We start from the raw sequence: 21,995 nt of genomic DNA, 5'->3' as shown, positions 1-21,995 counted from the left end.
CCCCGAAACGGCCCCCCCCGAAACGGCCCCCCCTCCCTTGTGTGAAGGACACACGATGAAACTACTGGGAAAGCCCTGAACGATAAATCTCTAGTTGTGCTGAGACTGTTTGGGGATGTGACTAATGAACCTCTCAGTCTCAGCACAATTAGAGAGAAAGCTGGGTGACCACCATTACCCCTCCTACTGGAGTGTGAGAGGTTCATTAGTCACATCCCCAAACACACTCCACTAGGAGGAGTAATGGTGGTCACCCAGCTTTCCCAGACCCCTGAATGATAAATCTCTCTAGTTGTGCTGAGACTGAGAGGTTCATTAGTCACATCCCCAAACAGTCTCAGCACAGCTAGAGAGATTTATCGTTCAGGGGTCTGGGAAAGCTGGGTGACTACCATTACTCCTACTGGAGTGTGTTTGGGGATGTGACTAATGAATCTCACACTCCAGTAGGAGGGGTAATGGTGGTCACCCAGCTTTCCCAGACCCCTGAACGATAAATCTCTCTAGTTGTGCTGAGACTGAGAGGTTCATTAGTCACATTCCCAAACAGTCTCAGCACAACTAGAGAGATTTATCATTCAGGGGTCTGGGAAAGCTGGGTGACCACCATTACTCCTCCTAGTGGAGTGTGTTTGGGGATGTGACTAATGAACCTCTCACACTCCAGTAGGAGGGGTAATGGTGGTCACCCAGCTTTCCCAGACCCCATAACGATAAATCTCTCTAATTGTGCTGAGACTGAGAGGTTCATTAGTCACATCCCTAAACACTCCAGTATGAGGGGTAATGGTGGTCACCCAGCTTTCCCAGATGCAGATATAACCAGGAAAGGGCTGGATGGACGGGCTGAGGGTGCACAGGGTTTTTGCGGATCCCCCTCTGTCATATGATCGGACCTAGGTTACCGGTTCATCAGACGGGGTTCATGTGACTATAAATCTGTCCATAACAAGAGACAGTGCACTCAGGACAAGCCCTGCCCTCATGCCGTAGTTGTGGTTCTGTCTGCAGTGATGGCGGTGGGTGGCTCTGACACCCGCCTCCCCCGTCGGGTCATCTCAGGACAGAAGGGGTGTCCGAATTGGAGACACAGCGCCGCACCTATCCTCAGGTTGTGTCTGGTATTGCAGTTCACCTCCATTGAAGTGAATAGGACAGAGCTGTAATACCACACACGACCTGAGGACAGGTGCGGCGCCATGTTTTCCTGGACGACCCCTTTAAGACTTTTCCCGTGTGTGTGTGTGGCAGAGTGTGCACGGGCGCCGCTGATACTTCATAGCCGCTTATCAGCTGTTTTGAAGAATCAGCGGCGAGCACCACACACACACACACACATCCCCAAAACACACACACACATCCCCCAAACACGCAAAATCAAGTGTAATCAAGCGTTTTTTATGTGTTTATTTGCACGTAAAATTTGCAAAAAAAAAACATGTCAAATACACGGCGTGTGAACCGGTCAACTGAAAAGTCATTCACTTCACTTTCATCATTCTAAGGCTGGGTTCACACGACCTATTTTCAGGCGTAAACGAGGCGTATTACGCCTCGATTTACGCCTGAAAAGACAGCGCCAATACGTCGGCAAACATCTGCCCATTCATTTGAATGGGTTTTCTGACGTACTGTGCTGACGACCTGTAATTTTACGCGTCGCTGTCAAAAGACGGCGCGTAAAATAACAGCCTCGGCAAGGAAGTGCAGGACACTTCTTGGGACGTAATTTGAGCCATTTTTCATTGAATTCAATTAAGAACAGCTTCAAATTACGGCCGTAATTGATGCCTCGCAAAACGCGAGTACGAGCAATTACGTCTGAAATGACGGAGCTGTTTTCTCCTGAAAACAGCTCCGTCCTTTCAGACGTAAATGCAGTTAGCGTGTGCACATACCCTAAGGGTATGTTCACACACAATGTTTTCAGCTGAAAAATCGGAAGCAGAACACCTACAAGCATCTGCCCATTGGTTTCAATGGGAAATACGGCGTTCTGTTCCGACAGGGCGTTTTTTCCGTGGTAGTTTTCCAAAAACGGCACGTAAAAAGACGCCCGACCAAAATGAAGTGCACATCACTTCTTGGGACGTTTTTGGAGCCGTTTTTCATTGACTTAACAGTTAAAAAACGCGAGTTTGATTAAAAAATGGCTGAAAATCAGGAGCGGTTTTCCCTTTGTTTAGTGAGCGTGTGAACATACACTTAGCCTTTTGGTGTGTCCTATAACTTCTTCCAGCTGCAGAATCACACCCAATATGGCTGCCGGACACTGCTTAGCAATTTGAAGACACCTTTACCTGGCTTGTGAGAGGGGGGGGTGAGGTTCCCTCCCACATTTACAGCAGCTGTGAGTCAGGTTGCTTTGCCTTATTCACCTTGCTGTAATTCTGGGAAGTGCTCCCCCTGGTGGCCAACATTGGAAAACATGTCAAATTATTATTTAATTTTTAATACTTTCCACCATACGGAAAAAAAATAAAAAATACAGCAAAAAAATTAAAAAATATAATAGAAATAAGTAACGACACTTAAAAAAAAAGGTTTCATTTGCGACACATTCCCTTTAAGTCTTGGTGTAGAGTAGAAGGCCAGCGATAGGAAACCCCTGAAGTCACTGACCAAATGTCGGTAGCAGTGCTGGAGTCCCGAGCAAAGCGCTAGCTGATGCTCTGTTCGGGGACTCCAGCAATAGGCAGTGTGACAGCCCCTTGCGGTCATGCCATTGATAACACGCCGACACGAACAGCACAGGAAGCAAGCCCTCAGTCACATGGGACGAGTCGGTGCGTCATCAATATTAGAAAAGCTCCAGGACTTCCGGGAACAGTTCACCGGGTTTAAACAGCACAATTTATTACCGAATTTTTAATTAAAGTACATTAGTAAGTGACTTATTTTTACATAAAAATATGAATGCAAAGCAATTTTTGGTCCCCGGATAACTCATTTAAGTATATGTTCACAAATGCCAGAAGTCTAGCAAGCAAAATGAGGGAGCTGGAGGCCTTGGTACTGGAGAAAGATATTGATATATCTGGTGTTGCTGAAACATGGCTAGAACCTTCTCATGACTGGACTGTAAATCTACAGGGTTTTACACTGTTTCGGAAAGACAGGGCAAATAGGAAAGGCAGTGGTGTATGACAGTATGTGAGAAGTGATATGAAGGTGAATGTGAAATTAACAATATTGGGGGAAGATTTTGAGGAAGTTGAAACCTTGTGGGTGGAATTACAAAGGAAGGTAAATACTGAAAAAAATCTATCTTTAGGTCCCCCAATATAACTGAGAAAATGGAAGGTCAGCTGCACAGACTGGTACTGTAGGGATAATGGGAAATTTTAATCACCTAGATACTAATTGGGGACATGGTTCGGCTACAACTGCGAAAGGGAAACATTTCCTCAACCTGTTGCAGGAAAATTTAATAGCCCAGTGTGTGGAAGACCCGACTAGAGGTGAAGCTCTGTTGGATCTGGTCATTTTAATCAATGCAGAGCTTGCTGGGAATGTCAATGTTCGTGAAAACCTTGGTAACAGTGATCACAATATAGTTGCATTTTACCTATACTGTAAAAAACAAACCTAGGCTGGAGGGGCAAAAACATTTAATTTTAAGAAGGCCAATTTCCCCAGGATAAGGGCTGCAATTCAGGACATAGACTTGGAACAACTAAAGTCAAGTAATGGTACAAATGATAAATGGGAAATCTTAAAATCTACTTTGGGTAATTATAGTGCAAAATGTATTCCTATTGGTAACAAGTATACATGACTAAAATTAAAACCCACATGTCTTACACCTTCTGTAAAAAGGGCAATATATGACAAAAAAGGGCATTTGAAAAATACAAATCTGAGGGTACAGCTGTAGCCTGTGAAAATTACAAAGAGCTTATTAAAATCTGTAAAAAAGTAATAAAAACAGCAAAAATACAAAATGAAATGAAGTTAGCCAAAGATAGCAAAACAACTCCCCAAAAAAATCCTAAAAAATTCAGCAAAAAAGACAAGGTCTGAACATGTAGGACCCCTTAATAGTGGTAATGGGGAGTAGGTCACAGGGGATCAAGAGAAGCCAGAGTTACTAAATGGGTTCTTTAGCTCTGTATACACAACAGAAGAAAGAGCAGCGATGTAGCCGGTGCCGATGCTGTTAATACATCAATTAATATAGTTAATTCGCTGAATGTAGATATGGTCCAAGCTAAGTTAAATAAAATAAATGTGCACAATGCTCCGGAATCAGATGGGTTACACCCAAGAGTTCTTAAAGATTTTAGTTCAGTTATTTCTGTCCCCCTCATGGTAATATTCAGGGATTCTCTAGTGACTGGTATAGTGCCAAGGCACTGGCACAGGGGAAATGTGGTGCCTATTTTCATAAAGGGCTCTAGGTCTTCCCCAGGTAATTATAGACCAGTAAGCTTAACATCCATCGTGGGAAAAATGTTTAAGGGGCTATTGAGGGACTATATACAGGAGTATGTGACAAAAAATTGTATTATAAGTGACAGCAAGCATGGATTTACTAAGGACAAAAGTCGCCAACCTGATCTGTTTTTAGGAAGAGATGAGTAGAAGCCTAGACAGAGGTGTCGCTGTGGATATAGTGTTTTTGGACTTTGCAAAGGCATTTGACACTGTCCCTCATAGACGTCTAATGGGTAAATTAGGGTCTATAGATTTAGAAAGTATTGTTTTTAATTGGATGGAAAATTGGCTCAAGGACCGTATCCAGAGAGTTGTGGTCAATGATTCCTACTCTGAATGGTCCCCGGTTATAAGTGGTGTACCCCAGGGTTCAGTGGTGTACTCCAGGGTAACCACTATTAATCAACTTATTTCTTAATGATATAGAGGAAGGGATTAATAGCACTATTTCTATTTTTGCAGATGACCCCAAGCTATGTAGTATAGTTCAGCCTATGGAAGATGTTCATAAATTACAAGCCAATTTGGACACACAGAGTGTTTGGGCATCCACTTGGCAAATTAAGTTTAATGTAGATAAATGTAAAGTTATGCATCTGGGTACCAACAATCTGCATGCATCATATGTTCTAGAAGGATCTACACTGGGGGAGTCACTTGTTGAGAAGGATATGGGTGTACTTGTAGATCATAAACTAAATAACAGCATGCAATGTCAAACAGCTGCTTCTAAGGCCAGCAAGAAATTGTCGTGTATTAAAAGAGGCATGGACTCGCGGGACATGGATATAATATTACCGCTTTACAAAGCATTAGTGCAGCCTCATCTAGAATATGCAGATCAGTTCTGGGCTCCAGTTCATAGAAAGGATTCCCAGGAGTTGCAAAAAATACAAAGAAGAGCAACTAAACTAATAAGGGGAATGGAAAATCTAAGTTATGAGGAAAGATTAAAAGAATTAAACCTATTTAGCCTTGAAAAAAAACGACTAAGGGGGAACATGATTAACTTATATAAATATATGAATGGCACATACAAAAAATATGGTGAAATCCTGTTCCATGTAAAACCCGCTCAAAAAACAAGGGGGCACTCCCTCCGTCTGGAGAAAAAAAACTTTCAATCTCCAGAGGCGACAAGCCTTCTTTACTCTGAGAACTATGAATCTATGGAATAGTCTACCGCAGGAGCTGGTCACAGCAGGAACAGTAGATGTCTTTAACCCCTTAACGCTCAGCGACGTAATATTCCGTCACGCTGACCATGCCGTTCATGCTCAGCGACGCAATATTACGTCGCGGGAGTAACGACACATGCAGGAGCTGTGACAGCTGTCTCGTACAGCAGCTGCCGCAGCTCCTACAGCGGGGACCGGTCGCTGTGTCCTCGCTGATTAACCCCTTAAAAGCCGCGTTCAATACCGAATGCGGCTTTTTAGGGGTTAAGCTACCATCGCCGGCCTGCTACACGATAGCGGCCGGCGATGGTGACTATGGCAACGGGACACCTAACAATGGCGTCCGGCTATGCCATCGACGGAAGCCTAGTGGGTCCTGACAAAGTCAGGACCCACTGTGCTTGCTGTCAGTGAGTAGCTGACAGTTCTAATACACTGTACTACGCATGTAGTGCAGTGTATTAGAATAGCGATCAGGGCCTCCTGCCCTCAAGTCCCCTAGTGGGACAAAGTAATAAAGTTAAAAAAAAGTTAAAAAAAGATGTGTAAAAATAAGAAAATAAAAGTTTTAAAATTAATAAAAGTAAAAATTCCTCTTTTTCCCTTATCAGTCCTTTATTATTAATAAAAATATATAAACAAACAAATAAACTATACATAATTGGTATCGCCACGTCCGTAATGCCCTGAACTACAAAACTATTTCGTTATTTATCCCGCGCGGTGAACGCCGTAAAAGAAAATAATAATAAACCGTACCAGAATCACAATTGTTTGGTCACTTCACCTCCCAAAAAATGGAATAAAAATAGATCAAAAAGTCGCATACCTAAAAATGGTCCTGATCGAAACTACAGTTCGTTACGCAAAAAATAAGTCCTCGCACGGCTTTATTGATGGAAAAATAAAAAAGTTACGGCTCTTAGAATAAGATAACACAAAAAGTAAATGATTGCACAATAAAATAGTTTTTGTAAAAAAACGCCATAAGATATAAAAAAACTATAAACATATGTTTTCGCCGTAATCGTATCGCCCCGCAGAATAAAGTGAATATGTTATTTATAGCGCACAGTGAACGCTGTAAAAAAAATAGAATGAAAAAACAATAGTAGAAATGCTGTTTTTTAGTCACCCTGCCACTTAAAAATAGAATAAAAACGGATCAAAAAGTTGCATGCACCCAATGAAAACTACAATGAATTTCTCAAGGGGTCTAGTTTCCAAAATGGGGGTCACTTTTGGGGGGTTTCCACTGTTTTGGCACCACAAGACCTCTTCAAACTGGACATGGTGCCTAATAAAAAGGAGGCCTCAAAATCCACTAGGTGCTCCTTTGCTTCGGAGAAGGGTGCTTCCATTAGCGCACTAGGGCCACATGTGGGATATTTCTCAAAACTGCAGATTCTGGGCAATAAATATTGAGTTGCGTTTCTTTGGTAAAACCTTTTGTGTTATAAAAATAATGGTTTAAAAAAGATTTTCTGACAAAAAAAAATAAAATATGTACATTTCACCTCTACTTTGCTCTAAATTTCCGTGAAACACCTAAAGGGTTCATAAACTTTCTAATGCTGTTGTAAATACTTTGAGGGGTCTATTTACTAAAATGGGGTGTTTGATAGGGGTTTCTAATATATAGGTCCCTCAAAGCAACTTCAGAACTGAACTGGAACCTAAAAAAAAATAAAATGAGGCAATACTTCGCTTCTTACATTATACTGATAATGAGCCGTGCCCACCCTGAGATGACCCCAGTTTTGACCATTTGTATAAACGGAGACCCCTATTAGACCATTTCAGTGCCCGATTTTCCCAAGCATTCACCCCCGAGAATTGTATTTCTATTGATGTGTCCTTGGTACATATTAAAGGTTCAATTCCGCCAGTACCTGCCGGGTAAGAGGGCAAGGTATGCCGTGGAGATGTATAAGCTGTGCGAGAGTGCATCAGGGTATACGTACAAATTTAGGATATATGAAGGGAAGCACACCAGTATTCAGCACCCAGAATGCCCCCCCTTACTGGGAGTTAATGCAAAAATTGTTTGGGATTTGGTGCACCCACTGCTGGACCAGGGTTACCACCTCTACCTGGATCATTTTTATACCAGCGTCCCACTCTTCAACTGCCTCGTTTCCAGAAGTCCTGCGGCATGCGGCACTGCTAGAAGAAATATGAGAGGCCTCCCTAAGACTCTGTTGGGCAAACACTCAGAAGGGGTGAGAGCAGGGCACAATCCAGCAGCAATATATTGTGTGTCAAGTACAAGACAAGAGAGATGTCCTTGTATTGACAACAATACATGGCCACACCAGTACCCATGTACCTGTACGAGGTACCAGTATAGAGACCCCCAAACCAGACTGCATCCTGGACTACAATAGGTACATGGGTGGGGTGGAATTGTCAGATCAAGCCCTGAAGCCCCACAGCACCAAAAAATCCCCAGTAGGCCAAATGGTGGTAATTTCCTTCTGAGCCCTCCCATGGGCCCAAACGGCAGTTTATCACCACAAATGGGGTATTGCCGCACTCAGGACAAATTGGGCATCAAAACGGGGTATTTTGTTCTCTGTGAAAATAAGAAATTTTTGATAAAAAATGACATCTTATTGGAAAAAATGTAATTTTTTGTCATTTCACAGCTCAATTCAAATACGCGCTGTGAAAAAACTGTGCGGTCAAAATGGTAACAACAACCATAAATCAATTCCCTCAGGGGTGTAGTTTCCAAAATGGGGTCACTTCTAGTGGGTTTCCATTGCTTTGATACCTCTGGGGCTCTGCAAATGCGACATGGCACCCGAAAACCAATCCAGCAAAATCTGGACTCCAAAGAACAAATAGCGTTCCTTTCCTTCTGAGCCCTCCCATGGGCCCAAACGGCAGTTTATCACCACAAATGGGGTATTGCTGCACTCAGGAAATTTTTTGCTTGATCATTTACGTTTTTCACTACCCGCCTTCCTAGAGCCATAAAAAAATTTAATTTTTCCGTCAGTAGGGTGGTGGTTATTTTTTGCTGTATGTGTTGTATTTTCTATTTGCACCATTTACAGTACCATATAATGTACTGGGAAACTGAAAAAAATTCTTTGAGGGCTGAAATTAGAAAAAAACTGTGATTCCTCCATAGTTTTTTGGGTTTCGATTTTACGGCTTTCATCGTGCGGTAAAAACGACAACTTAACTTTATTCTGCGGCTGAATACGATTACGGTGATACCAAATTTATATCGCTTTTTTATATATTTTACTACTTTTACAAAGAAAACTATTTGTTAAAAAAAAAAATTTTGTTTCGCCACATTCTGAGAGACATAACTTTTTTCATATTTTTGTATAAGCGTTGTGAGGGGCTTATTTTTTGCGGGACAAGCTGTAGCTTTTATTGGTACAATATTTTCGTACATGCAACTTTTTTTTTTTTTTTAACATTCTTTTATTTTTATTTTCATCTGAATCATTACACTGCAAAAACACATTCACAGAAAGCATACATGTATAGCAATACAAAATAATAAAAAGTTATTATGCATACAAAGTTTCAAAACACAATGCACAGCAGTCCTCCGATCCAGCAGAAGAGAAAGTAATATTGGAAACAGATAACATGAATATTAGAAATACATGTCGATACAGAATGAGCAAAAGTAGCAGTACCGTGAGCACCACGGCGACCAGAACCCAAACGACTACGCATCTCAAAACATCGATAGATATAGCCTGTGTCAGAGAGAGGATAAAAAATGGAAGCAGATCCAAGAGAATCCAGAACTCTTCTGATGGATCCCGCAGATCCACCCCCCCGCATGGCACAGCAATGACCCCATCCGTATATGGCATACACTCCTTCTGATCCCAGCTAACGGACTCTGAACTTTAACTGCAGGGGAACCCCCCATCCCCTCCCTATGGAACCTAAACATACAGCAAATAATCATCCGATTCACAGAACTCTCTCCACTCCTGCCAAACGAACCTCACATTCCCTAAAGTCATATGCTGGGTCTGTGTTGCCTCCTCCATTCTCTGCAGATGTAGTATCTCCAGAAACCAGTCAGTAATCATAGGCACGCTACTGGTCTTCCAAAGACGTGGGATCATAGTGCGAGCTGCGATCAGCAGAAAACGAATCAGAATTTTCGTATATCTTTCAACCGCCCCAGGGAACATGGAGAGAAGCAACTCCTCCGGAGTATTGGGAAGCACCTGACCCGTAATCTTGTGAATCAGGTCCACTACTGTAGACCAGAATGTGTGTATTAATGGGCACCCCCACCAAATGTGCAACATAGTACCCCCTGCTTTGTTGCACCACCAACATTCAACCGGCACCGCTGGATAAAAGGAGTGGAGCAACGCCGGGACCCTATACCACCTTGATAATATCTTGTAGTTAGTTTCCTGGGCCTTACAAGAGATAGAGAATTTATGACAGAAGGAAAATGCTTTCGACCAGTCAGCTATCGAAGTAGGCGAAGCCAACTCCCTCTCCCACCCCTTCACAAAAGATGGAGGTGTATCATTACTTAAGTCCTGCAAAAAATTGTAAATGATAGAGATAGTTTTAACCGGAGGAGTAGAAGCAACACACAACTGCTCCAGCGGTGTCAGGTCTCTATGAGGACACAGCTTCGTCTTATTATCATTATAGAAGTGTTGTATCCGCATAAAATCCCAACGTCTAACCAATGATCTCTCCATTTCCGGGACCAATACTTCAAAATATCTAAGACCCTGAGTCGTTAAAACATGACGAAAAGTCATAGGCGAAGGTCTAGAGGTGTAGGCAAGAACTTGGGATGCAGCCCAGGGGGAAAATCAACATTGTGGGATGTATAAGCTGTGCGAGAGTGCATCAGGGTATACGTACTAATTTAGGATATATGAAGGGAAGCACACCAGTATTCAGCACCCAGAATGCCCCCCCTTACTGGGAGTTAATGCAAAAATTGTTACAGCCCACTGTAGATAGTTTCAGATACAGCCCCCTGTAGATAGCGTCAGACACAGCCCCCCTGTAGATAGCGCCACACACAGCCCCCTGTAGATAGCTTCAGACAGAGCCCCCCTGTACATAGCTCCACACACAGCCCCCCTGTACATAGCGTCAGATACAGCCCACTGTAGATACTGCCACACACAGCCCCCCTGTAGATAGTGACAGACACAGCCCCCCTGTAGATAGCGCCTGACACAGCCCCCCTGTACATAGCATCAGATACAGCCCCCCTGTACATAGCGTCAGATACAGCCCCCCATAGATTGCTCCACACACAGCCCCCCTGTAGATAGCGTCAGATACAGCCCCCTGTAGATAGCGTCAGACACAGCCCCTTGTAGATAGTGCCACACACAGCCCCCTATAGATAGCTCCAGACACAGCCCCCCTGTACGTAGCTCCACAGAAAGCCCCCAGATACAGATACAGCCCCCTGTAGATAGTGCCACACACAGCCCCCTGTAGATACCTCCACACACAGCCCCCTGTACAGAGCGCCACACACAGACCCCTGTAGATAGCTCCACACACAGCCCCCTGTAGATAGCTCCACACACAGCCCCCCAGTAGATAGCTCCACACACAGTCCCCCTGTAGGTGTCACATTGCCGCCAGGGCGGAGAGCGGTAGAGGTAGGCTTTATTCACACGACAGGGTCCGAGGGTCGGCCAATAAAAACGGCCGTTTTGGGCCATTTTTCTCGGCCATTTTGCATCCGTTCCGATTCTGTTCCGGGCCGTGTTGCCATTTTTAACGGTCGATTTTGACCCGTTTTGCATCCGTTTTTTTCCCTGTTCGTTTTAAAATCGGATGAATTTCATTTAAATTTGTTGCCACACACAGCCCTCTGTAGATAATGCCACAGCCCCCTGGTAGGTAATGCCACACAGCCCCCTGTAGGTAATGCCACCCAGCCCCCTGTAGGTAATGTCACCCAGCCCCTGTAGGTAATGCCACACAGCCCCCTGTAGGTAATGCCACACAGCCCCCTGTAGGTTGCACCCATCCCCCCCATCCAGGAGAAGTCAGTGACTTCAATGTCCATATATGGACAGTGTAGTCACTGACTTCTCCTGGAGAGGAATCACCGGCCACAGGGTCGGGGATTCCGCTTCAGAAGTGAGTGACGTCACTGTGTCCATATATGGACAGTGTGGTCACTCACTTCTTCTGTAGCGGAATCCCCGGCCACAGGGTTGGGGATTCCGCTTCACAAGTGAGTGACGTCACTGTGTCCATATATGGACAGTGTAGTCACTCCCTTCTCCTGTAGTGGAATCCCCGGCCACAGGGTCAGAGATTCCGCTTCAGAGGTGAATGACGTCGCTGTGTCCATATATGGACAGTGTAGTTACTCACTTCTGCTGTAGCGGAATCCCCAATCCCCGGCCGGGGATTGGGGATTCCGACTCCTACAGGGAGCAAAAAAAGACCCTCCTCCTCACATGCACTCTGCACTGTGAGGAGGAGGAGGAGAGAGAGCACGAGCGACGGAAGACACGGCCGTCACTCGGGACTCATTCTGGTGATGTCCGTGTATTACCGGGCCCCATAGACTTCTATGGGAGCTGGGCGGCTGGGTAAACGGCCAAAAATAGGGCATGTCCAATTTTTTGAAGGCCAGGTTTCCCGGGCCGTCAAAAAATCGGCTGTGTGAATAGCCCCATTAAGGGTCTATTGTGCCTACTGCAGCCGTGGGACAGCCGTTTTATGAACGGCCGTCACCCGGCCAGGAAACCCTGTCGTGTGAATAAGGGCTTAGCCGGCCCTACTGCTGCCACTCTCCGCTCTGCTTTGACGTCACTCCCCATCAGAAGAAGGCAGGAGTCTTGCAGCGGCGTTCTCAATGGTGTCGATGCCGGCCCGGGAGTGAACCAGTCCAGTCACCTGACCGGTGAGGTCAGATGACAGGTCAGGTGACAGGTCAAGTGACTGGACTGGTCCACTCACGGGCCAGTACCGATCCCAGTGAGAACACCGCCGCAGGACTTCTGCCTTCTTCTGATCGCTGCTGCAGTCAGCAGCGATCAGCTGTACTGATGCAGCGCCCAGCGGGACATTTACAGACCGCCCAGGACGGCGAGACAGCTGTGAGAAACCGGGACTGTCCCGCCGGATCCAGGACGGTTGGGAGGTATGGGTTATCTGTTAATATCTAATCTCCCTGGAGGCCTAAGGATGTTAAGTAGTTAAAACTTAATATTATATAACAATATAGTTATATATTTTATTATATGGTTTAATCTATATAGGACAGAATTCTTTTAGGGGTTCGAGCCTTTGTTTTTTCCCTTTACACAACCATCCAGCCAAATAACAAAATTCTTCTGGTTTGCATCGGTTCCAGTGTTGGATGGATATTTTCATGTATTTTTATGAAGGCTATCAGAAGAAATAATGTATTATTTATGTATTATTTATTTAAAAAATAAACAGTATGAAGCTAGACCAGACAGGCAAAAACACATTCAAAATTTGGCGCGCACCATTCTTTAGTACAATTTGTGCCAGAATTTGGTGCATTTTGCTTAGTGAATCTCCCATAAGGCTGAGTTCACACAACCTATTTTCAGACATAATGGAGGCGTTTTACGCCTCAAATTACGTCTGAAAAAACGGCTCCAATACGTCGGCAAACATCTGCCCATTACTTTCAATGGGCTTTACGATGTACTGTGCCGACGACCTGTCATTTTACGCGTTGCTGTCAAAAGACGGCTTGTAAAATTACAGCCTCATCAAAAGAAGTGCAGGACACTTCTTGGGACGATTTTGGAGCCGTTTTCTCAAAGACTCCATTAAAAACAGCTCCAAAAACAGCCGTAAAAAACGCAGCGAAAACGCAGTGAAAAACGTGAGATGCTCAAAAAACGTCTGAAAATCAGGGGCTGTTTTCCCTTGAAAACAGCTCCGTATTTTGAGACGTTTTTGACTCTACGTGTGCATGTACCCTAATGGTTTTCCTGCACAGGTTTTCTTTAATGCAAATCTATTCATTAGTTCTAAAATATATTTCAGGAGCGAAGTGGGAGAGTGTGGTTAGTGTAAGAAGAAGAGGCACAGCGGTTATGCACAGACTCTGTGGTACTCACCAGCTGCACATCAGAAGGAACTCTGGAGAGGAAGTCGAGAAGCTCATTATTGTCAATCGTATAGGGACTGCGAATTTTCTTTGTAAACTTATTGATTCCTATAATTGCAGAGAAAAAGGCATGACTTCAATATATTAACCATATAGTTCAGGGTTATAGTGCAACTACTAGACATTATAAGACAATATGGCGAGGACTCAGAATAAGGCCATGCTCATACTCAAATTATACAATTCTGATCGATATTTCACCTTTCGAAACCCACCCACCTTTTCTAAGTCTGTTTGTTTATTTTTTACAAACGATGGGTAGATGGGGGTTGGGGGGGGGGGGTGCAGTGAATTGTTAGATTCTTACATTTTATCCATTAAAGGGAGTCTGTGTCATGGCCGTAGGCCGTCAGGCTCACTCACCACCTGATGCCCACAGCCATGGAACTGTGAGCGCTGGTCCCCATCTCCTCAGGAGATGCCAGCGCTCACTTCCGATTCTCCAGGCCGTGTCCCGTAGGGACACACCTGAAATGAGTCAAAATTAGCCCATGAGCCCCTGGACTATAAGAGGGGCCCAGCCCTTCCTACCTTGCCTGAGCCTTGTTGTCGTTACCCTAGTCTGTTTAAGCAAATGGTCTCCTAAGTGTTTTCCAGTTCCCAGTGTTTCCCGTTCCTGCTACCTGTAACCTGTATCCCGTGCTATCCTGGTCAAGTACCGTCTTGAGCTCATGTCGAGCTGTGCTGTATATAACGCCTGTCCTGCTACACCATGCCTGGCGCCTCCCTGCTGCCTAGTCCTAGCCGAGCCTGTCTTGCTCCTGTCTGAGCTACCACAGGTACACTATACGAACTATAGACTGTGACCTGTGTCCTGTTTGCCAGCAGCCGTCAAGGCGGTACAGTCCAGTGGGTCCACGTACCTAACGTGACAGTAGGCTCAGGCCATGGACCCCGCTGGTCAATCAAAGAGCTTGATGACGTCACAAGAGATGCGGGCAGATATGCTAGACCTCCAGTCTCAACAGGACCAACTCCTCAAGACCTTGGACATTATTGCACGTCGGATGGAGGTGCAAGCTGCCGATCCTCCTACTACACCTCCTGGCAGTACTGATCCTCCGACTACACCTCCTGACAGTGCTGATCCCCGATTTTCTTTGCCACTTCCTGACCACTATGATGGAGATGCAAGGACCTGCTGTGGATTTTTGAACTAGTGCCAGATCCACTTTAGCCTGTATACAAGGGCATTTTCATCTGATTGCACAAGGGTTGCTTTTATCGTCTCTCTCCTCACTGGCAGGGCCCTTGCATGGGCGAACCCTATCTGGGAGAGACAAGGACCAGAGAACCATGACTTCCTGGGGTTCCTACGGACATTTTGCATGGTGTTTGAGGAGCCTGGACTAGTGTCATCTGCAGCCGCCTCCTTGCTGAACCTATGCAAGGGAGACACCTCCGTGGGCGAGTACGCCATCCACTTCCGCACCCTGGTGGGAGAACTGTTGTGGTACAATGAGGCCCTGGTGGATATATTTTAGCAGGGACTGTCTCTTAAGATTAAGGACGAGCTTGCCGCTCGGAATCTACAGTCTACGCTGGATGACCTCATCCTTCTGGCCACCCGGATTGATATAAGGATCCGAGAACGGTTCCAAGAAGCTCAACGGGAGGGAGGACTCCCTAGCCTGGTTCTTACATTGCAGCAACCCCTGCTGTCCTCAGATGCTGATCCTCCTAAGGAGTCTGTGAGGACGGACCAGTTTAAGTTGTCTACCCAGGAGAGACAACACAGATGCACCTCGGGACTCTGTCTATATTGCGGCCTCGGTGGCCATCTTGTGCGTCTGTGTCTGCAAAAGCCTCAGAGCCTAGGGTTGGTGGGAGAGACAACCTTGGGTAAAGAGGGAAATTATCCATTCCCGTGTCCATAGTGTCCGGCAAGAAACAGCATCGGGTCTCTGCATGTCTGGACTCTGGATCTGCTGCTAATTTAATTTGTAGAAACCTGGTGGATCTTCTCCAATTACCCACTACCCCTCTGGAGAGGCCGTTGATGGTTGCATCTGTGAATGGACTACCGCTGCCAGACCCAGTTATAGCTGTGAACAAACCGCTGAGGCTCCAAGTGGGAGCCCTCCACTCCGAGCTTCTCTCGTTCTTTGTCCTGGTTAAAGCCGTCACTCTTGTGTTGCTGGGCCTGCCCTGGCTCCGACTATATGGTCCGGTCCTGGACTGGAATTCTGGAGAGGTTCTCCAGTGGGGTCCCGAGTGTCACAATCGTTGCCTGGTACAGATTCATTCGGCTCAGCCTCCTCTGCCTCGGTCCTTGGCAGGATTGCCCGGTCATTATTCTGCTTTTTCGGATGTATTCAGCAAAAAAGAGGCGGAGACGCTGCCCCCACACCGGGCGTATGACTGTCCTATCGACCTAGTTCCTGGTGTATCCCTTCCTCGTGGTAGGGTATATCCTCTCTCCTTGCCAGAGACTCTGTCCATGTCCACCTATGTTAAAGAGAACTTGGGGAGGGGCTTCATACGGAAGTCTTCCTCCCCGGCAGGAGCCGTGTTCTTCTCCATCAAGAAAAAGGATGGTTCTCTGCGTCCTTGCATCGACTACCGGGGTCTCAACCAGATCAAGGTAAAAAATAGGTATCCGTTGCCACTGATCTCTGAACTGTTTGATCGCATACGTGGTGCCAAGATTTTTTCAAAGCTAGACCTGCTTGGGGCTTACAACCTAATCCGAATTCGCTGGGGTGACGAATGGAAGACTGCATTTAACACCTGTGATGGACACTATGAATCGAGTAATGCCCTTCGGTCTATGTAATGCTCCAGCAATCTTCCAGGAGTTCGTTAATTACATCTTCCGTGACCTCCTCTATGTTTGTGTTGTGGTCAATCTTGATGAAATCTTGATTTTTTTCTACTGATCTAATGACTCATCGGAGACATGTCCATCAAGTTTTACTGCAGTTAAGGGAGAATCGCCTGTACGCCAAGTTGGAGAAGTACGTGTTTGAGAAAGATGCTCTACCCTTCTTGGGCTACATCATCTCGAATTAAGGCCTCAAGATGGACCCTGAAAAGGTAATGTCCATCCTGGAATGGCCACGCACGCACGGCTGGAAGGCCATACAGCGCTTCCTGGGATTAGCAAATTTCTACACACAGTTCATTCACGAACGTCTCCTCACTGACATCTTCTATCTCGACCCTCACCAAGAAAGGCATGATCGCCAAGGTGTGGACTCCAGAGGCAGAGGCTGCATTTAATAGACGGAAGAGTGCCTTCACGTCAGCCTCTATCCTCCATCATCCAGATGTTTCTCTACAGTTCTCGTTGGAGGTGGACGCCTCCTCTGTCGGTGCTGGTGCACTCCTGTTCCAGAGAGGTTCCAAGGGGAAGTCAATGATATGTGGCTATTATTCTAAGCTCTTCTCAACCTCAGAATGCAACTACTCGATTGGAGATCGGGAGTTACTGGCCATCAAATTGGCTTTGGAGGAGTGGAGACATCTATTAGAGGGCGCAGTTAATCCCATCTTGATATTTACGGACCACAAGCACCTCACTTATCTCCAGATGGCCCAATGACTGAATCCTCGTTAGGCCAGGTAGTCGCTGTTCTTTGTCCGGTTCCAGTTTGAGCTCCACTACCGTCCGGCCGACAAGAATGTGGGGGCCGATGCCTTGTCCAGGTCATTCGAGACAGAGGACACTATGGAGTCTTCACAAAGTATCATTAACCCGTCCTGCATCATCCCTGTCAACACTCTGCAAGTTAGAGACATTCCCCCGGGGAGGACTTTTGTGCGTCTGGCTGACAGAAGAAGAATCCTCCGCTGGGGACACAGTTCCAAATAGGCAGTGACCCGAGACATGACTGCTTGTCAGCTCTGGTGGCCCACGCTGCCCAAAGACATTACGGACTTTGTCTCCTCCTGCACGGTGTGCGCAGCAAATAAAGTTGCCCACTCCAAACCGGCGAGCCTGCTCCAGCCGCTGCCTGTGCCCGATGCCCCCTGGCAACATATTGCTGTGGACTTTGTCACGGACCTGCCTCTCTCTGCTGGTTGCAGTACAGTCTGGGTGGTGGTGGACCGATTCTCCAAGATAGCTCATTTTGTTCCACTGACAGGCCTACCGTCCGCTTCCCGACTGGCCAATCTCTTCGTCCAACACATCTTCCGTCTGCACGGTTTTCTTCTACATATTGTGTCGGATCGGGGGGTTCAGTTCACCTCAAAGTTCTGGAGAGCCCTCTTCGTACTCCTCAGTGTGAAGTTGGAATTTTCCTCTGCCTACCATCCCCAGTCCAATGGTCAAGTCAAGAGAATAAACCAGATTATGGAGAACTATCTACTACACTTTATCTCCAGGCAACATGATGACTGGGTGCAGCTGCTTCCATGGGCTGAGTTCTCCTACAACAACCACACTAGTGAGTCCACTGCTGAGTTCATTCTTCATTGTCTATGGCCAACACCCTCGAATACCTCTTCCTGTTTCCACTACGTCCCAGGTGCCTGCAGCTGACTCTGCATTCAGGGACTTTCTACAGATCTGGCAGCAGACTCGATCTTCTATTCTGCTGGCGGTCGACCGCATGAAGAGAAAGGCAGACACAAGAAGACGAGAGCCTCCCCAGTTCCTTCCAGGCACTAAGGTCTGGCTGTCCTCGAGGAATATCCGGCTGAGGGTGTCATCGTACAAATTTCCTCCCAGGTTCCTTGGACCCTTTGAGATTTTGCAACAAATCAACCCTGTTTCCTACAAGCTTCGGCTGCCTCCTACCCTCAAGATCCCCAATTCCTTCCATGTCTTCCTGCTGAAGCCAGTGATCTTGAACTGTTAGTCCAAGATTTCCACTCCTGCAGTGGCTCTCAGCGGTTCATCAGAGACATTTGAGGTTAAAGAGGTTTTATGCTAATGAGTTTCTTAATGGACAACTGGGCGTGTTTTACTCTTTGACTAAGTGGGCGTTGTGGAGAGAAGTGTATGACGCTGACCAATCAGCATCATACACTTCTCTCCATTCATTTACACAGCACATAGCGATATAGCTATATCACGATGTGCAGCCACATAAACACACTATAACGTTACTCAAGTGTCCTGACAATGAATATACATTACCTCCAGCCAGGACGTGATGTGTATTCAGATTCCTGACATTTCTGTAGCGTCTGTGTAATATTTACAGCAAGGCAAGCGTTTTTATGTGGCTGCACATAGCGATATAGCTATATCGCTATGTGCTGTGTAAATGAATTCGGAGAAGTGTATGACGCTTATTGGTCACTGATTGGTCAGCGTCATATACTTCTCTCCACAACGCACACTTGGTCAAAAAATAAAAAACGCCCAGTTGTCCAATAAGAAACTCATTAGCATAAAGCTAATATAGGTCATAACTCCGTCAAAAATGATCGTTTTCCTAAATAAAAAACACTGCTATAATCTACATTACAGCACCAATCATATTATGTACAAGATAGGCCACTTATAATGTGGTGACAGAGCCTCTTTAAGGAGATCCTGGACACCAAGAGAGTGGGTGGAAGAACCTTTTATTTGGTGAATTGGAGGGGGTTTGGTCCTGAAGAGAGGTCCTGGGAGCCAGAAGAACACCTCAATGTCCCTACCCTCCTGAAGATGTTTCTCTCTCATTCTGGGCCCAAGAGGAGAGGGCATAAGGGGGGGATGCTGTCATGCCCATGGCCGCAGGCCATCAGACTCACTCACCTCCTGACTCCCGCAGCCATGGAACTGTGAGTTCTGGTCTCCATCTCCTCCTCAGGAGACGACAGTGCTCACTTCCGCTTCTCACGGCCGGGTCCCGTAGGGTGCCCGCGCACGCTCGTGTCCGCTCTTAAAGGGCCAGTGTGTGCACACGTGAAATTAGTCAAAATTAGCCCATGAGCCCCTGGACTATAAGAGGGGCCAAGCCCCTTCTTACCTTGCCTGAGCCTTGTTGTCGTTACCCTAGTTTGTCTAAGCAAATGGTCTCCTAAGTGTTTTCCAGTTCCCAGTGTTTCCCGTTCTTGCTACCTGTAACCTGTATCCCATGCTATCCTGGTCGAGTACCGTGTTGAGCTGAAGTCGAGCTGTACTGTATACAACGCCTGTCCTGCTACATCACGCCTTGCGCCTGCCTGCTGCCTAGCCCTAGCCGAGCCTCTCTTGCTACTATCGGAGCTACCACAGGTACACTATACGAACTATAGACTGTGACCTGTGTCCTGTTGGCCAGCTGCCGTCAAGGCGGTATGGTCCAGTGGGTCCACGTACCTAACGTGACAGCCTGTCACCAGAATGTCTGTATTAAACTAGTAACAGGGTATTGTAGAGGAGGCTAACCTGTTTCTAACGTTTATTTTCAACTTCTGCTTACTGCCTCCTTTGTAAAGAAATACGTGTTTTTTTAATAAATTCTTTTATTTATCAATTTTTCCAAACATAACACGTTAATGCAAAAAGAATATGCAACCATATAGTACGTCGGCACGCAGGCCGGTATATGAGGTCATCCTGTATGGTATGTGTGCAAACAGAGTAATATCAAACATTAATTGGGGCTAGGCCCATGCATCCTGAGCCTGCAGACATGCACTAAGGCCCACAGTGAAGCATATCTTAGAAGGGGGTAAGAACAAAGAAAGGAGAAAAGAGGAACGACAGGGAAGGGAGAGTAAGGGACGAGTTCTGATGTTATATGTCATGCAGAGAGTACAAAACAGGAGGCTACGATGTTCCTGAACTCCAGTGATCATTGAAACCTGACCCAATGATACCAGGTCTTGATGAACTTGGCGTGAGTACCTCTCATGGATGCAGTGAGGTCCTCCATCCTAATGATCTCCTGTATCTTATTGAATCACATGCTGAGCGACGGCGCAGCAGATTGTCTCCACAGCGCTGGTATGCAGGCCCTGGCAGCGTTCACCAGGTGGCGGACCACAGAGCGACGATATGAGAACAGCGGAACCTCGCACAGATGGAGCAAGAAGAAGGCCGGTGTGCACGGGAGCGGGAAGTCCGTGAATTTAGAAGTGATACGCCACACTTCTGACCAAAAGTCATTCAGCCTCGGGCACTCCCAAAAGACATGTAGAATCGTTCCCACCTGGTCACCACATCTCAAAAACAGCGGGGAAACCACCAGAATCATGGCATGTAGTCTGGAAGGCACCCTATACCAGCGCGTTAAAATTTTAAATCCCGCTTCCTGATACCTGCTGGCCATGGACGATTTATGTGTCATTGTGTATACCCTATCTTGTTGCTCCGCTGAGAGTGTGATTCCCAAGTCCCTTTCCCACCGTAGCAAATATGTGGGTGTGGAGAGGGTAGATGGGGAGATCAGTAGGGAGTATAGTCTGGATAGAGTGTGACGCATCGAGCCCGTGCCTACGCAAAGGAGTTCAAACAGAGTTTTGTCCCGAGCATATTCCGCAGGGTTAGGTAAGGACACCAGGAAGTGTCTCAACTGAGTAACCTGCCAGGGAGTGAGGGGGAGAGGATCTGTCAAAGACGTTAGTTGCGGGCCAGTCATCCATGACTCCCCGTGCAGGTAATGAGAGGCGGGGCTCCTACCTGCCTGCAACCAGCTCCTAAATGGACCCCCTTCCCGCCCTGGAGGAAACGCCGGGTTACCCAAGACTGGGAACAAGGGGGACGGGGAAGGGGAGATCTCTTTCCGGGGAAAGACCTTTGACGCCACTGTCAGTGAGGGCCCTATCGTCGGATGTGTCCTTGCTGTCAGAGGGGTATCCCTGCCCAGCCAAGGCAGAGCCTGTAGGGGGACAGCCATAGAAGACTGTTCCATCGACACCCATTGTTTGACCTCCGTGTGGCGGAACCAGTCCAGAATGCGCGTCAAGTGCGAGGCCTGGTGGTAGGAGATAAAGTCAGGGAGCCCCACACCCCCTTCACTCTTAGAGCGAAAAAGCGTGGAGCGGGCTATACGGGCCGGTCTCCCCACCCAAATGAAGCGGTGGAGCAAGGACAACAGAGCTCGGAAGAAAGTGCGGGGAATGTGGATCGGTAGGGTTTGGAAGAAGTACAGTATCCGTGGGAGAATGTTCATTTTGAAGATTGCACATCTGCCGAACCACGTGAATGTGCCCTTCGTCCAGGAATCCAAATCGCTCTTTATACGTTGAAGGAGAGGAGGATAGTTAACTGCGTAAAGGCGAGATAGATCCCTGGAGAGCTGGGCCCCCAAGTATTGAAGCGAGTCTCTGGCCCACTTTAAGGAGAAGGACCCCGACAAGTCCTC

At 46.5% G+C, this 21,995-nt stretch overlaps 1 protein-coding gene across 2 annotated transcripts in view; it reads right to left on the bottom strand.

Annotated features, from left to right (window-relative positions):
• The window catches only part of MCTP1 (multiple C2 and transmembrane domain containing 1), an 857,273-nt gene that overhangs the window by 15,615 nt on the left and 819,663 nt on the right, over nt 1–21,995 (bottom strand). For both annotated transcript variants that reach the window (XM_075837154.1, XM_075837162.1), the window contains exon 21: nt 13,715–13,812. In XM_075837154.1, the coding sequence (XP_075693269.1) occupies nt 13,715–13,812 (98 nt within the window). The remainder of the gene's footprint in view (nt 1–13,714; nt 13,813–21,995) is intronic.

Source organism: Rhinoderma darwinii, chromosome 1, assembly GCF_050947455.1.
Source record: "Rhinoderma darwinii isolate aRhiDar2 chromosome 1, aRhiDar2.hap1, whole genome shotgun sequence".
In the NCBI taxonomy this organism is placed as follows: Eukaryota; Metazoa; Chordata; class Amphibia; order Anura; family Rhinodermatidae; genus Rhinoderma; species Rhinoderma darwinii.
The sequence above is the reverse complement of the archived record's forward strand: the minus strand, read 5'-3'. Positions and strand labels throughout refer to the sequence as shown.